Here is a 14,640-nt window from a genome sequence, read left to right as displayed (position 1 = left end):
CTGGGGTTGACTCATTTAGGAAAGTTTCCCACTTTTCTTTTTATATGTCCAGGCCCCAAGACAATAAACTGAGAATAGACTTAAGTCCAAATTTCAAATCAGAGTAATTTTTTAAAGAAAGTTCAAAATGAAACAAAATTTTCAAGTTATGTTTATATCAAAATATTTACAAAACTTGCAATTTTTTAAGCTTGTTCATTAAATAATAATGAAATATTCAAAATCAAAATTTTGACTTAAGTCTATTCTCAGTTTATGGTTTTGGGCCCTGATCTGAGGTGTGTATTGCTTTTGTCCTGTCTGTTGGCAACTTTAACCTCTGCCTTAACTTTTGAAACATGAGGGAGACTTCATATTTAATATGCATACTCCACTAATTAACGTCTTTCAAAAGACACCAAGGCCAATGACTTGTGACCTTGACTGTGACCTATATGCTAAAATAGCTTATTTGAACATTAGCTATGACTTTTGATTCATTAAAGATAGGGACATCATATTTTGATTGCTTTCTCTACTAATTAAGCTCTATCAAATGACACCAAGGTCAATGACCTTGTGACCTTTACTGTGACTGTATCGATTTAAAAACCATTTTGAACTTTTGCCATACATTTTGAACCATTAAAGATAAAGACTTCATATATGATATGCATACTCCACTAATTAAGCTCTTTCAAATGACACCAATTTCAATGACCTTGTGACCTTGACCTAGATGCTAAAAATAAATTTTTTGAATTTGTAAAAATGTTGTCGCCAGGTGCAAAGTGTTTCACGAACAAATCTTGTTTTGAAGGAGTTTTAATATTTTAATTTCTGTAGAATCTGTAGGATTGTTAAGAAATTGTCGTTCGTTGAAACAAATGTGCAAACAAGTTACATTCTGCACAGATAGCAATTTTTGTGGAGAACCTATCAACATATATTTTCAATCGTTGGGATGTAATGTTAGACAAACAGTTTTATCACCATGGTGTGTGAGCTTTTGTGAACTTGGATACTGAACTAGTAAGTTTGAAATATTGAAGTAAAGAAAAGTGCAGCCCAAAAATTTATCCTGTACCTGATTTAAAATGAGTTCCAGCATCAATACTTGGAAGTTGCCACACTCTTCATGAGTATAAGAATAATTGGATATGCCTCAGTAACAGATCTTTACTGGTACATGTAAATGAATGGCACATACAGTCCAGGCATTGTCCCTTTTTAGGTACCTCCTGGATCCCTGTAAAATATATGATGATAAAAGTAGATAAATGTTCCATCATAGAATGATGAATGTCCTATTGACCCAGTGAGGGCCTGTTGGAAGACACCGTTTGATTGTTCTAGCTGTGTCTGTCTCTTAATTGTAAGAGTACTAGTATTTTGGAAGGGGGTCATAAGGCTTTACAGTTAATATAAATTGATTGTACATGTGTGTTGTTTAATGTCTTACAGTTAATATTGAAAATGAGTATTACATCCCTGTGTAAATTAAAAAAGTAATGTTGGACATTTTTATTTCTAAACTATTAACAAATTAAAGAAAAACATTCTATCAGGATTATGTTTAATCGACCCTGTATTTCCGTGATTGACGAATTTGGTCACATGCATTTCCTATTTGTTTTAATTAAATTTGCATTCTATATCCCGACTTCAGCTGCCCCGTGAGCTAAATCCAGGCACGTAGCAACAAGAGGGGGGGGGGGGGGTGCGCAACAATACCTCTTCCATGGAAAATTTACTTTTAATGGTTTGTTCCCCCCCCCCCCCCACTTCTTACCACAGTATAGAATAACAGTATAGTGATATCATGGAAATGTAGTATTTTATGCTATAAAAATTGGAAGTGAAAGGAATTTGGTCTTGAACAAAATTGGCCACTAACACACACACCCTCCTGAAATAGGATTATCGAGTTTGGTCAACTTTTACTGGTAAGTATAAAAAACAAATCTCTCTGGTTGCGCCCCCCCCCCCCATTCAAAAACGATGCCATGTGCCTGAAATCAATATATGGAACCAATCTTTGGAGAACAATTTAGTTTGAAAACAATTTCAACTTACTTTTATGCTACAAAATGCTCGTTACCCATTTGGAATAGCTTGTATGTACTGTATGTACGTTATTTACTAAAACAATAAAGCGATTAAACGTTGTTTATCTATCTCAATCAATCCATTTTCTCCTTCTTCTTTTTCAATAATCAAAAAAACGAATGATTTAACAAACATTACTTCCTGTTTCGCTTTCGTTTTCAACGGGAGAATTAATTATGTTATTTTAAGGGTGATTTGAAAAGAGATATCTCTTTCATTAAATGAGATATCTCTTTAGCTTAGAAAGATATCTCTTTTTGAAAATCTATAGAGATATCTCCCTAACTAAGAGAGATATCTCTTTTAAACTTGTTAAAGAGATATCTCTCTAACTTTAAGAGATATCTCTCTCGCTGAAAGAGATATCTCTCTAGCTTATAAAGATATCTCTCTTACAAAAAGAGATATCTCTCTAACAAAAAGAGATATCTCTCTATCAAAAAGAGATATCTCTTTTGTTTAAAGAGATATCTCTATTAGTCAAAGAGATATCTCTATAGGCTAAAGAGATATCTCTCAAATTGAAAGAAAAATTTATTTTACGAATAAATAGTAAAAGGGCTTGCCATAAAGATAAATAATTGAACCTGTTTGATAACTCTTCCGTGCTCAGGTCACTTCAGGCTGTTAAAGTAAGCGATTTTGATTTTTTCATACTTTGAAAATTCTCTTTCTCTTAAATGTTTTACTGTACATGTACTTATTTTTTCCAGTTTGCGTGCATTTTTTATTTAAACTTATTTATTGAAAGTTTTCAACGTCATACAAATACATATATTTGGGTGTAGCATAGACATCGGTACAGGGACGGGGGTCTTAGGCACACAGATGTTTTGCATTGATATATAAGCATTGAAAATTGCGGCTTACCTTTGAGGCGGGTGTCCACTTTCAATTTGCTACAGACGGCTAAGTACAATGTATAAGAAAAAAAGAGTTTGGTTGAGAGTCCTTCTACTCGTCTTCTCCTTGTTCCCAATGAGGTTAATTGAGTACATGTAAATTGAAACGTTTTTCGAAAGACAATTAATGCAAATTGATTCTCTCAAATACTAAAATCTAAGTATAGAGGGTTTTTTTGTCAAAATACATATTTTTTCAAAGTGCGTTAAATGTCCACAAGGTAAAAAAATATTAATGTACACTCTTAACGCACTTTGAAAAAAATTTTCAAAGTGCGTTGTGTGTGTTCCAAATTTAACACACTTTAAAAATTTTTTTAAAGCGCGTTAATTTTGTCCCAAATTTAACGCACTTTGAAAATTTTTTTCAAAGTGCGTATTGTTTTCAAAGTGCGTTGCCACAGGTCCCTAAATCTTAGTTACTTTCACTTTCATTTCATAATTCATCATTTTAGGAGACAACTGATAACGGTTTTGCATTTAATTTTAATTAAACCCCAATAGAAATTGTAGGTTTTTTTTGCTCACAAATTAATTTATTTCACTTATCTATCATGTAAACTTTAAGGAAAATTGGAAAAACGCATGAAAACTGGGTAGTCCGAATTTTCTTGGTTCCAGTGCTAATCTACATATTATAGGGATCATTCATTATTTATTGTTGTAAGAATTTCAAATAGGTGATATCACCTATTCGAATTTGTGATATCACCAATTCGAATTCAATAAGTGATATCGCCTATTCGAAAAGGTGATATCACTTATTCAAATAGGTGATATCACCTTTTCAGCACGAATAGGTGATATCACTTATTCGAATAAATGATATCACCTATTCATTTCCAGGTGATATAGGTGATATCACAATTCGAATAGGTGATATCACCTATTCGAATAAGTGATATCACATTTTCGAATAGGCGACATCACCTATTGAAAATGAATAGGTGATTTCACTAACTTGAATAGGTGATATCACCTATTCGAATAAGTGACATCACCTATTCAAATAGGTGATATCACTTTTTGCCAGTAAATACCAAAACGGTGCCTCATAATTTACCGTTTCATTGTTTCGTGTATGTCAAGGTCACGCCACTTTTTTTTTTTAGCTCAAACTTGTAGTATACAATATTCAACTGGAGCATGCAAAGGTGAGAAATATGTTCCAACATTTTTAAAAAAAGATTACAACAAAAATTTTGGTCTACTGATAGTTGAGACCATGGTAACTGCAGACGCATACAATAGGGAGGTTAGAAGTATAATGTTGTAAATTTTGAATTTACTATGGGGAGGTAAATGCAAAACTTACAACATGAGTTATCATGTAGTAAATTTTGCACTTACCTCCCCCTAGTAAATTCAAAATTTACAACATGATAGAAGTACCAGTGTATTTTGCAATATTTTCTTTATGGGGCATACTGAATTTATTTTTACTTTTATTTTTCTCCATAAAAATAGAATTTTTAGGTTTTGAAACCTGTAATTTTCTGAAAGCTAATACCTTTAGGAATTGAACAAAATTTACATGGGTCATGTAAAAATTCTACATTTGTCAATTTTCCCCTTTGTACGTCACGGTGTCGCTTTAAATATCCAGGAGCAGAAAAGATTTTCAAAGAAATAATGCATTTTCACTACATATTTTATCTATAGAGCCCCGTCCAAGCACTAGAACCCCTGACCCTGGGGTCATGAAATTCACAATTTTAAAAGAGATATTCTTATTCAACATAACTTTGTACTTGGTTAGTTTATTTAATGCCCAGGAGCAGAGAAGAAAATTTTCAAAGAAACAATGCATTTTCACTATATAATCTACTTAGCCCGGGCAGCCAGCCTCCCTAGCACTACAACCCCGACTCTGGGGCCATGAATTTCAAAATTTTGGTAGGCGACTCAATGCTGATTACAATCATGCCAACAGTTTGACTGCTTGATGTCCAGGAGTAAAGAATAAGATTTTTAAAGATTCCATTAATTTTAGTGGTTTTGGACCCACTCCTCAGGCCCTTGGGGGGGACATGAAATTCACAATTTTGTTCCCCTTTCCCATAAATGCTTTATGCTAAAATTGGTTGAAATTGGTTAAGTAGTTTCAGAGAGGAAGCTGAAGATGTTCAAATGTTCAAATGTTAACGTACGATGCACAACGAACGACGAGGGATGAAAACGGATAGTAGGTGACCTAAAGATTCCATCGCTCGTATTAGTTAGAACTAAGCCACTGTGAGACCTTTTTATTCCCAAAACACATGAAAACAATCAAGGAAGATTGTACAATGCAGATTTTCAGTTCATGGATACAAAGAACTGTATCTAAGATCAAGACCTAAGAGTAACAGGGAATGCCTTGAGGGATTGAAATTATCAGGAATATGTATTTATGTACTTTTCTTATTTTAGACCACCTGTTACATTATTTATTAAACGACTCTCATTTGTAATGATTTTTTAAACAAATTAAGTGTACACATATACTCTATTCCAGCAAATAAACAAAACACATACAATTATGCTGCAAATATGTATTGATATGAGTCTGATTCATATTTCAAGTAGAACTTGCATAATACTGATATCCAGTTAAAATACAAACTGATATTGATTGTCAAAAAGATATATACTCTCTATACTGTCCAGAAATCAATTTTATAAATTTTATATAAAATTAACAAATAAAGCTGTATCATTAAACAAAATTGAAGAAAAAAGTACATGAAAACAAAATACTACAATGCTTGCCAAAGTACAATTTCTCTTTCTTTGAAGAAACACTTTGGGGGCAACAACATTAAAAGTCAGCAAAATAAAATGTGTAAAATGTTATCTTTGTAACCAAATTGTCATAATTATACATGTACAAAGACTTTTAGGTCTGGGAGGTCATCATTACCACTACATTGCAAAAATTTAACTCATTACCACTACATTTTATATTATTATACCTAATTATAAATATTCTAAACAACGTATTATTTGATTGGTTCTAAGTTATCACATGATCGGGCCGTAAAACTTCATATTTTCTGATTTTTCTTGGCTGAATAAGTCTTCATATTTCCCTCACTATCATGCAAAAAATGTATAATATTTTCAGGCGATCATTACCACTCCATTTTATCAATAGGTATATCTGCCCAAAACTAGAAATATGTCCATAAGACATGAAAGCCTTCCCCCCGAGGGTTAATTAGTAATGCAACATGAAATTTTGTATTAGTGTATGAAAATTGATCAGAATGTCTTGAATAGTGATGCAGTTGAATTGCTTACATCAGTATGTATCAACATATGAAGTTTGACACTAATTTCTTTAAAGTGAGGTCAAGGTCAGAGGAAATGCAATGGTCAAAAAATGTTAATGCAGTTGAAAAGCTCTCATCAGTATGTATCAGCATATGAAGTTGAAAAAATATTATGAATGGTTTATTCAAAACTGACTTAAACGCAATTTGATAAAAGTGAGGTCAAGGTCAACTGAAGATCAAGTTAAAAAATGTTGATGCAGTTGAATTGCTTACATCAATATGTATTGGCATATGATGTTTGACACTAATTTAAGAAAAGAAAGGTCAAAGGAATGGTCAAAGTCAAAAAAGTTGATGCAGTTAAATATCTCATCAATTTGTATCAACATAATTATGAAGTTTGATAAAATATCTTGAATGATTTCTTTTAAAACTGAGCTTAACATTAATTTAAAAGTGTGGTCAAGGTCAAAGGAAAGGTCGAGGTCAAAAATGTTGATGCAGTTGAATAGCTCTCTTCAGTATGTATCAGCTTATGAAGTTTGATAACATTATCTTGAATTGTATCTTTAAATATGAGCAAAGCACTTATTCAAGAAAAGTGATGTCAAGATCAAAGGAAAGGTCAAGGTCAGTACCAGTAATGTGCATGTAAAGGTAATGTGGATGTAGCGGTAATATGCATGTAGCGGTAATGTGCATGTAGCAGTTATGTGCATGTAGCAGTTATGACAATGTAGCGGTAATGATACACACCCTTGAGTCCATGAGAAATAAATTCATAAAAAAGTGCACAAAATAAATAAAATTGTTATATATTTTATGAAAACAATCGATTCTTTTAAGAATAGAAAAAAAAATCACTCAGCAAAGAATGTGCTAAATCACTGATGACAAATGGAATGTTAACTGTTAAAAAATTAATATTTGGTTTATATGCAAATACAGTACTAATCTGAATCAATATATTTTTTATGTTTCTTATAAATTCACAACTTTAATACAAAGTATTAATTTCATAGCATCAGTCTATAAATTTCTTTAAAAAACCCTTATACATACACATTTAGTCAAATACATCCTTTTTCAATAGAGTTGTTGTTTTTTAAAATTAATTAAAACTAATCTTAATCACAATTCATGTTCAATCCACAAATAAGAAATACATGGATTTTGGATTTCTTTGATCCACTGTAGGTCTTAAAGGGACATGGACAAAATTGCAGCTAAAAAATTTCAAATTCTTTTTCCATTTTTATCTCTTTAAAACTATTTAACTAGGGTATTTTTAATGATTCTAAAAAAATTGAATTTCTGTCATCGAGATAAAAGACAGGTTTAGAGCTCCAAACCTTTGTTATGTAAACAAGGCTCGCACCATGTTTTTGTTTACATAGGTTAGATAATAATTTATGTTTGTTCAAAGCATATTTTTTCAATAAAGAAGTTAATTCTAAATACAATTAGACAGTTTATAGTGATTTGCTGGATCTAGTTAAGATTTTTAAGGATCTAGTATAACATTTAAGTAAAATGTTATATTTTTATATGTAAACAAAAACAAGGCACAATCTCTGTTTATATTAAGAAGAATTCAAAGTTCTGTATCTCCTAAATCAACAAATGATGTTCAAATTTTTGCTGATCATTAGAATTGCCTTGTTTAGGGATTGTAAACACAGGGGTGTGCAATTACAAAAATGAGTTACCAGCCCGTCAGGCCAGGCAGAGGCAGTACCAAAGTTACTAGCCTAAGGTTGCAAGTCACTAGCCCATTAACTACCAGAAACAATACATGTATAATATAAAGGTAAAAAACATTAAAGTCAAAATAAATAAATCAAATGGTTTGCAATTTGTTATAGTCAGGTACTTCTTTATATTTTTATCGACTATAATTGTCACTGAAACGACTGGCAATAGTAACACACATGATTTTACAACAAAGTTAATCCATACATCAATTCAGTCTACGTTAATACATAGTATATAATTTCATTTTAGATTTACTAGCCCAACAGGCTAACATAGTATAGATTTATGATAGCCCAACCTCTAAAATAGGTAACCTAGAGCATCGAGTGATGGTAATTCACACCCCTGTAAACATTAAACTTGGCTAAAAAAATTAAGTAGAATCTGTGTCCATGTGCCATTAAACTGATAAGTATGTCTATAAGTGGGTGTATTGAGCAGTAAAATCACTCTATCAGGAAATGAAGTAGTTCTGGCATGTACTTCTGAATCATTGGATCCTCACACATCTTCTTATAAAATGTGAGAAACTCCTCATTCATCTCCCTCAACTTCAAAAACACATTCATTATTTTAGAGAAATGTACTCCACCCTCATCTTTAACCCTCTTCTTAAGTAAGTATTGGATTGCCTCAATGAAAAGCATCTGGATCTTCTCCACCTGGTCTCTGGCATCGAGTTCACACCTGTCTGTAGGAGTAAATCATCAAGATGGTCATTTAAGATACATTATAGAAAAGACAAGAGGCCCACAGGCCTTATAGGTCACCTGAGTGTCATGTAACAACTTTCCAACCACTGAATTTGATTCATGTTTGAAACCAGAGGTCATAAGATTCACAATTTTATAAGAGACTCCATTGCTTATAATAACTATACACTTTGAATGCTTACTTTGGTTAACTGTACACAAAATTTTATACCAAGCTTTTCAAAAGAGCCCAAAATCTACAATTTCCCCCAGAAAAACCCTATCTAAAAACGGGGAGATATTTTTTATATGAGGTAAAATTACTGAATTACTAAAAATTTTCTAAAGAACTATAAAATGGTGTATTTTGGCAAAAAGGTAAAGTCATGTAAATATCTTGTTCTATTAAAGACTTTTGATAAATCAAAAAAGTCATTTTTCATCAAAATTTAGCGATTTTTAGGCCATGAAAATTGTATGTTGGTTGCCATGGTAACCATGGGCCATGGCAACCATTTTATTCTGATTTTAAGTTTCATACATCAATATAGGAATGTGTGCCAAGTTTCATAAAAATCCAAGACCATACGTGCCACACTTCCTATATAAGAGTTTAAATGCTTACAGAGAATACCTAGAGGTAGATCAGAGTAACAAAGAGAAAATGCATGTCCACTTTATAAACAGTTGTGCAATCCATCCCAATGGAACCACTGATCCTAGGGTCACATATTTCAAAATTTTGGAAATTTTATCAAAATTTTTTATTTCATCGTAAATTGTTAATAAATACCAAAGAGCAATTTTCAAAGCATTGACTGTGTACCCAACCCACCCCTTCCAAGTACCCCTGACCTATGGGCCCTGAAATTTACCATTTTGGAAGAGGCAGCTTTCTTCATCATAAATATGTACCAAGATCATTGTCATAATACCAAGGAGCAAAGGAAAAGATTTTCATTGGTTTAATACCGAGGAGCAGAGAAGAAGATTTTTAAAGAATTTATGCATTTTCACTATATATCTTGGAAATGAACCCTGCACCAAAAACTTTAACCTGTTCACTGAACCAGAAAATGTAGGTGAGATTCAGCATCCGAAGCAAGTCTGGTAGTGTACATCCTTAGAGGTCTCATCCATGCAAGTTTGGTCAACATAGAGCTTATAGTTACTTGGAAATGAGACCTGCATCAAAAACATTAACCTGTTCACCCAACTGGAAAATGAAGGTCAGATTCAGCATCTGAAGCAAGTCTGGTAGTGTACATCCTTAGATGTCTCATCCATGCAAGTTTGGTCAACATAGGACTTATAGTTACTTGGAAATGAGACCTGCTTCAAAAACATTAATCTGTTCACTCAACTGGAAAATGAAGGTCAGATTCAGCATCTGAAGCAAGTCTGGTAGTGTACATCCTTAGATGTCTCATCCATGCAAGTTTGGTCAACATAGGACTTATAGTTACTTGGAAACGAGACCTGCTTCAAAAACATTAATCTGTTCACTCAACTGGAAAATGAAGGTCAGATTCAGCACCCGAAGCAAGCCTGGTAATGCGCATCCTTAGATGTATCATCCATGCAAGTTTGGTCAACACAGGGCTTATAGTTACTTGGAAATGAGACCTGCATCAAAAACATTAACTTGTTCACTCAACCGGAAAATGTAGGTCAGATTCAGAAGCAAGTCTGGTTACATCCGTAGATGTGTCATCCATGCAAGTTCTGGTTACATCCGTAGATGTGTCATCCATGCAAGTTCCATGCATAGAGCTTATAGTTACTTGGAAATGAGACCTGCACCAAAACATTAACCTGTTCACTCAACTGGAAAATGTAGGTCAGATTCAGCATCCGAAGCCTGGTAATGTGCAGCCTTAGATGTACCATCTATGCAAGCTTGGTCAACATAGGGCTTATAGTTCCTTGGAAATGAGACCTACACCAAAAACTGCACCAAAACTGTTAACCTGCACCAAAAACATTAACCTGGTCATTCCTTTGCTGAAATTGCAGCATCTGAAACTTGGACTGGTACAAAGAAACACATTAGAGGCATCTTCCATACATGTCTAATCAATATACAATACAATGTAGGACACAGAAGTACTTAAAAAGAAAACTGCTCCAAACAAGAGGCCCATGGGCCTTATAGGTCACCTGAGCATCATGCAACAACTTTCCAGTGATTGAATTTGATTCATGTTTTAAACCAGATGCTATGGCATTCATAATTTTGAAAGAGGCACCATTGATCATCATAACAATACACTTAGCAGTTGCTTAGTTTGTTTACTTAATACCCATACGCAGGGTAGGGGAACAAAAAATGCATTTCAACTAATCAGTAATATTCAGCAATAATCAGTAGTGCCCCTACCACACATGAACTTCTAACCCTTAGGCCTTGATATTTGATTAATACCAAGGAGCAGATTTCAAACCATTCATTCATTTTCAGTATATAAGTACAGCTCCCCCCTCTCTATGGTACCCCTGACCCTGGGGCCTTAAAATTCACAATTCTGGAAGATTAGGGCCCTTGTCCATCATAACTATATAGGTAGTTCATCTGCTTGATACCCTTAAGCAGAGAGGAAAATTTTCAAAGATTTAATGTATTTTCACTATATAATATATATATAGAGCCCCACCCTAACATTAGAACCCCTGACCCTGGGGCTATAAAATTCACAATTTTGGAAGAGGCACTCTTGCTCATCAGAACTATGCACTTAGTTTATTTAATACCCAGGAGCAGAGGAGAAGATTTTCAAAGAATTCATGTATTTTCACTATATAATCAATAGAGCCCCGCCCTAACACCAGAACCCCTGACCCTGGGGCCTTAAAATTCACAATTTTGGTAGAGGCACTCTTGCTCATCATAACTATGCACTTAGTTGGTTTATTTAATACCCAGGAGCAGAGAAGAAGAATTTCAAAGAAATAATGCATTTTCACTACATACTTATTTAGTCCCGCCCTAGCACTAGAACCCCTGACCCCAGGGCCATGAATTTCACAATTTTAGTAGAGGACTCATTGCTGATTACAATCATGCAAACAGTTTGACTGTTTGATGTCCAGGAATAAAGAAGAAGATTTTTAAAGAATACATTAATTTTAGTGGTTTTGGCCCCACCCCTCAGGCCTCAGGGGGGCAGGGATCATGAAATAAACAATTTTTGTTCCCCTTCATCCATAGATGCTTTGTGCCAAATTTGGTTGAAATTGGTTCAGTAGTTGCAGAGAAGAAGCTGAAAATGTTCAAATGTTAACGCACAATGCACGACGACGGACGAAAACAGATAGCAATAGGTCACCTGAGTTTACTCAGGTGACCTAAGAACTGGGACACCAACGCCAAGGGTATTACATAACCTCCCCCAACTTCACTGAGGTGAGCTAAAAATGTGAGAAGTTTATGACAACAAGGACAAACATGCAATGGATAAATTTTGATCAGAAAAACCTTATTTGAGGCTCAAGAGAGCTAAAACAGATTAATGAATGTCAAAGAATTTGTAAATCAAAACCGATGATCTCCCATTTAAATGGGATTTCTCTTCCAAAGAACAATGCTGAATTTCATTTATGAAGGATGACATGTGCCTAATTTTGTTTAAAATTTGTCCTCTGATTCTGGAGATGAAAATGATAAGGTGATACCAACGTAACAAGCATTCTGGGAGTAAGCTATACATGTCCCCTACCAGGTTCCCCTTTTCTCTTTAGGATACAAGCTCGTTTGGAACTTTGATTTAGTGCATAAAAAACAGATCGTAATCCCAACTATGAAATATTAACAAGAAACCCATGGGCCTTATAGGTCACCTGAGAATCATGCAACAACTTTCAAATGATAGAATTTGGCTCATGTTTTAAGGTAGATGCTAAGGCATTCACAATTCTGAAAGAGGCTGGCACTATTGCTAACCATAACTATGAACTTAGCAATTGCTTAGTTTGGTTAGGTGGTCATGGCCATTTTTTGACTATTTTGATCTCCTTTAGAAGAAGAGCTCCATATAAAGATATACAAAAATTATCAAATTTTAAAATTAATATGTATGAAATTTTTCTTTGTCAAATGATGGTTGACAGCTAAAGATATCGTATCTAAAGATTTAAGTTATTCCTGGTGGCTAATTTGTAGACCCCCAAGCCTCCTTAATTACCCATAGGCAGGATAGGGGGAACAGAAAATGCGTATCAACTAATCAGTAATATTCAGCAATAATCAGAAGTGCCACTTCCATACATGAACCCCTGACCTTAGGTCTACACATTGCACAATTTTTGAAAAGGCACACTTGCTCATCAAAAATGTTTGATTAATACCAGTGGAGGATCCAGAAGTTCATGTGGGGGATTTTTGAGGCCCAAAGGGCCGAAGGGGGAGGGCATGGGAGGGGGTGTGCCCCTCCCATAGGAGGGGTTTTTGTTTTAAATGGTTCTAAATGGTGCATTTTCCAGCATTCAGGGGGTACTTTTTGTAGCTTTTTTAAAGACTGATCATCACAAATTTTTAATAAAATGTTTTCAATTTGATTTAACTTTAACGCAAGACTTTAGATTTTGCTTTAAAAAATTGTTAAATCTGACAATTTTAGGAATACAAGCAATTGACTTCAAGTTGTCTTTACTTTAAATGCACTTACAATTAATGAAGTCGTATGTCAAGCTGACTTCCAAGATACAAGTAATGTGCAAAATTTTTAAACACTAAAAAAATTAAAAATTGAATTCTTTTCAGAATCCCTAGCAAGTGCTTTTCAACTTACTTGACAGGCACGTAGCAACAGCCCCCCCCCCCCCACTTTTTTCCCAACATTACTTGTTTATTGAAATACAGGTTGGCCCACCAAGTTAATACTATGGTAAAGAAAAGAAATGCAGTATTGTATGCAAAAAAAATTGGTACTGAAAGAAGTTGGCATCCCCCCCCCCCTGAAAAAGGATAACAAAAGAACCTCTGACCCTAGGGCCATAAAATTCAAAATTTTAGAAGAGGCACTCTTGATCATTATAACTATGTACAGGGTGTCCCATAATATATTATACCATTTCATGATTATATAAAATATAATGTAATGAATTTTGAATAACAACTACTGCACAATAAACATTGCATATACTGTCCAATTTTATTCACACAATGTGACGATCATTGAAAGGAACACGACAAAATGATTTCACTTTGAAAAATGCTATCCTTTTTCAATTATGTCCCCTACATGACGTCAAATCTGGGTAATGATTATGTCAAGACATTGCACAAAATTCCATAACTTAAGACAACAGTGCGGTTTTCTTTGGTTATAATCTGGATTTCCATTGAAAACATACCTTTTCACAAATTTAAGATTTAGATTTAAGTTTAGTAACAATATCTTAAGACTGGGTTCGATAATTAGCTTTTAAATGAGGGTATACCAAGCTTGTTTGTCAATGATTACCGGTAATCCATTTTGCTTGACATGCATTTTTAGCAATCTTTGACGTAATTATGTGGCTACATTATTCCAAGGATGTGACAATTTTTAACTGAAATTATTTGTTGCTAAAAATTGTATTTATTCAATTATTAAATGAGACAAAATTCAAAGAAATTGGCCAAGACTTGCGTTTATGACAATAATTTAAAATGGTATCATATATTATGGGACACCCTGTACTTAGTTAGTTTATTTAATACCCAGAAACAGAGAAGAAGATTTTCAAAGAATTAATACATTTTCACTAGTCTGTAGATTCCTAATTAAATGCAAGGAATTAATTTCCTCGTAATATCGAGAGAAGCATCACTCGCGAAAAATATTACTCGCTTTTATTTTTATTGTGCTGAAATCTATGTAAAATCTATTGATCAACCATCCATTCGCGAATTATAATTCTCGCGATTTGACATCTAAGAGCCAGTTCGAGATAAAAAGTTATCAC

At 33.7% G+C, this 14,640-nt stretch overlaps 1 protein-coding gene across 2 annotated transcripts in view; it reads right to left on the bottom strand.

Annotated features, from left to right (window-relative positions):
* Positions 1-5,509: 5,509 nt before the first annotated feature.
* Positions 5,510-14,640, bottom strand: part of LOC134259705 (nuclear receptor ROR-alpha B-like) — a 46,131-nt gene continuing 37,000 nt past the window's right edge. For both annotated transcript variants that reach the window (XM_062742296.1, XM_062742297.1), the window contains one exon: positions 5,510-8,693. In XM_062742296.1, coding sequence (XP_062598280.1) covers positions 8,449-8,693 — 245 coding nt within the window. In that variant the 3' untranslated portion in view covers positions 5,510-8,448. The remainder of the gene's footprint in view (positions 8,694-14,640) is intronic.

Source organism: Saccostrea cucullata, unplaced genomic scaffold (genome assembly GCF_032062105.1).
Source record: "Saccostrea cucullata isolate Sc308-1 unplaced genomic scaffold, CSIRO_AGI_Scuc_v1 ctg1208, whole genome shotgun sequence".
In the NCBI taxonomy this organism is placed as follows: domain Eukaryota; kingdom Metazoa; phylum Mollusca; class Bivalvia; order Ostreida; family Ostreidae; genus Saccostrea; species Saccostrea cuccullata.
Note: the sequence above shows the minus strand (reverse complement) of the source record. Positions and strands in the feature narration are given on the sequence as shown.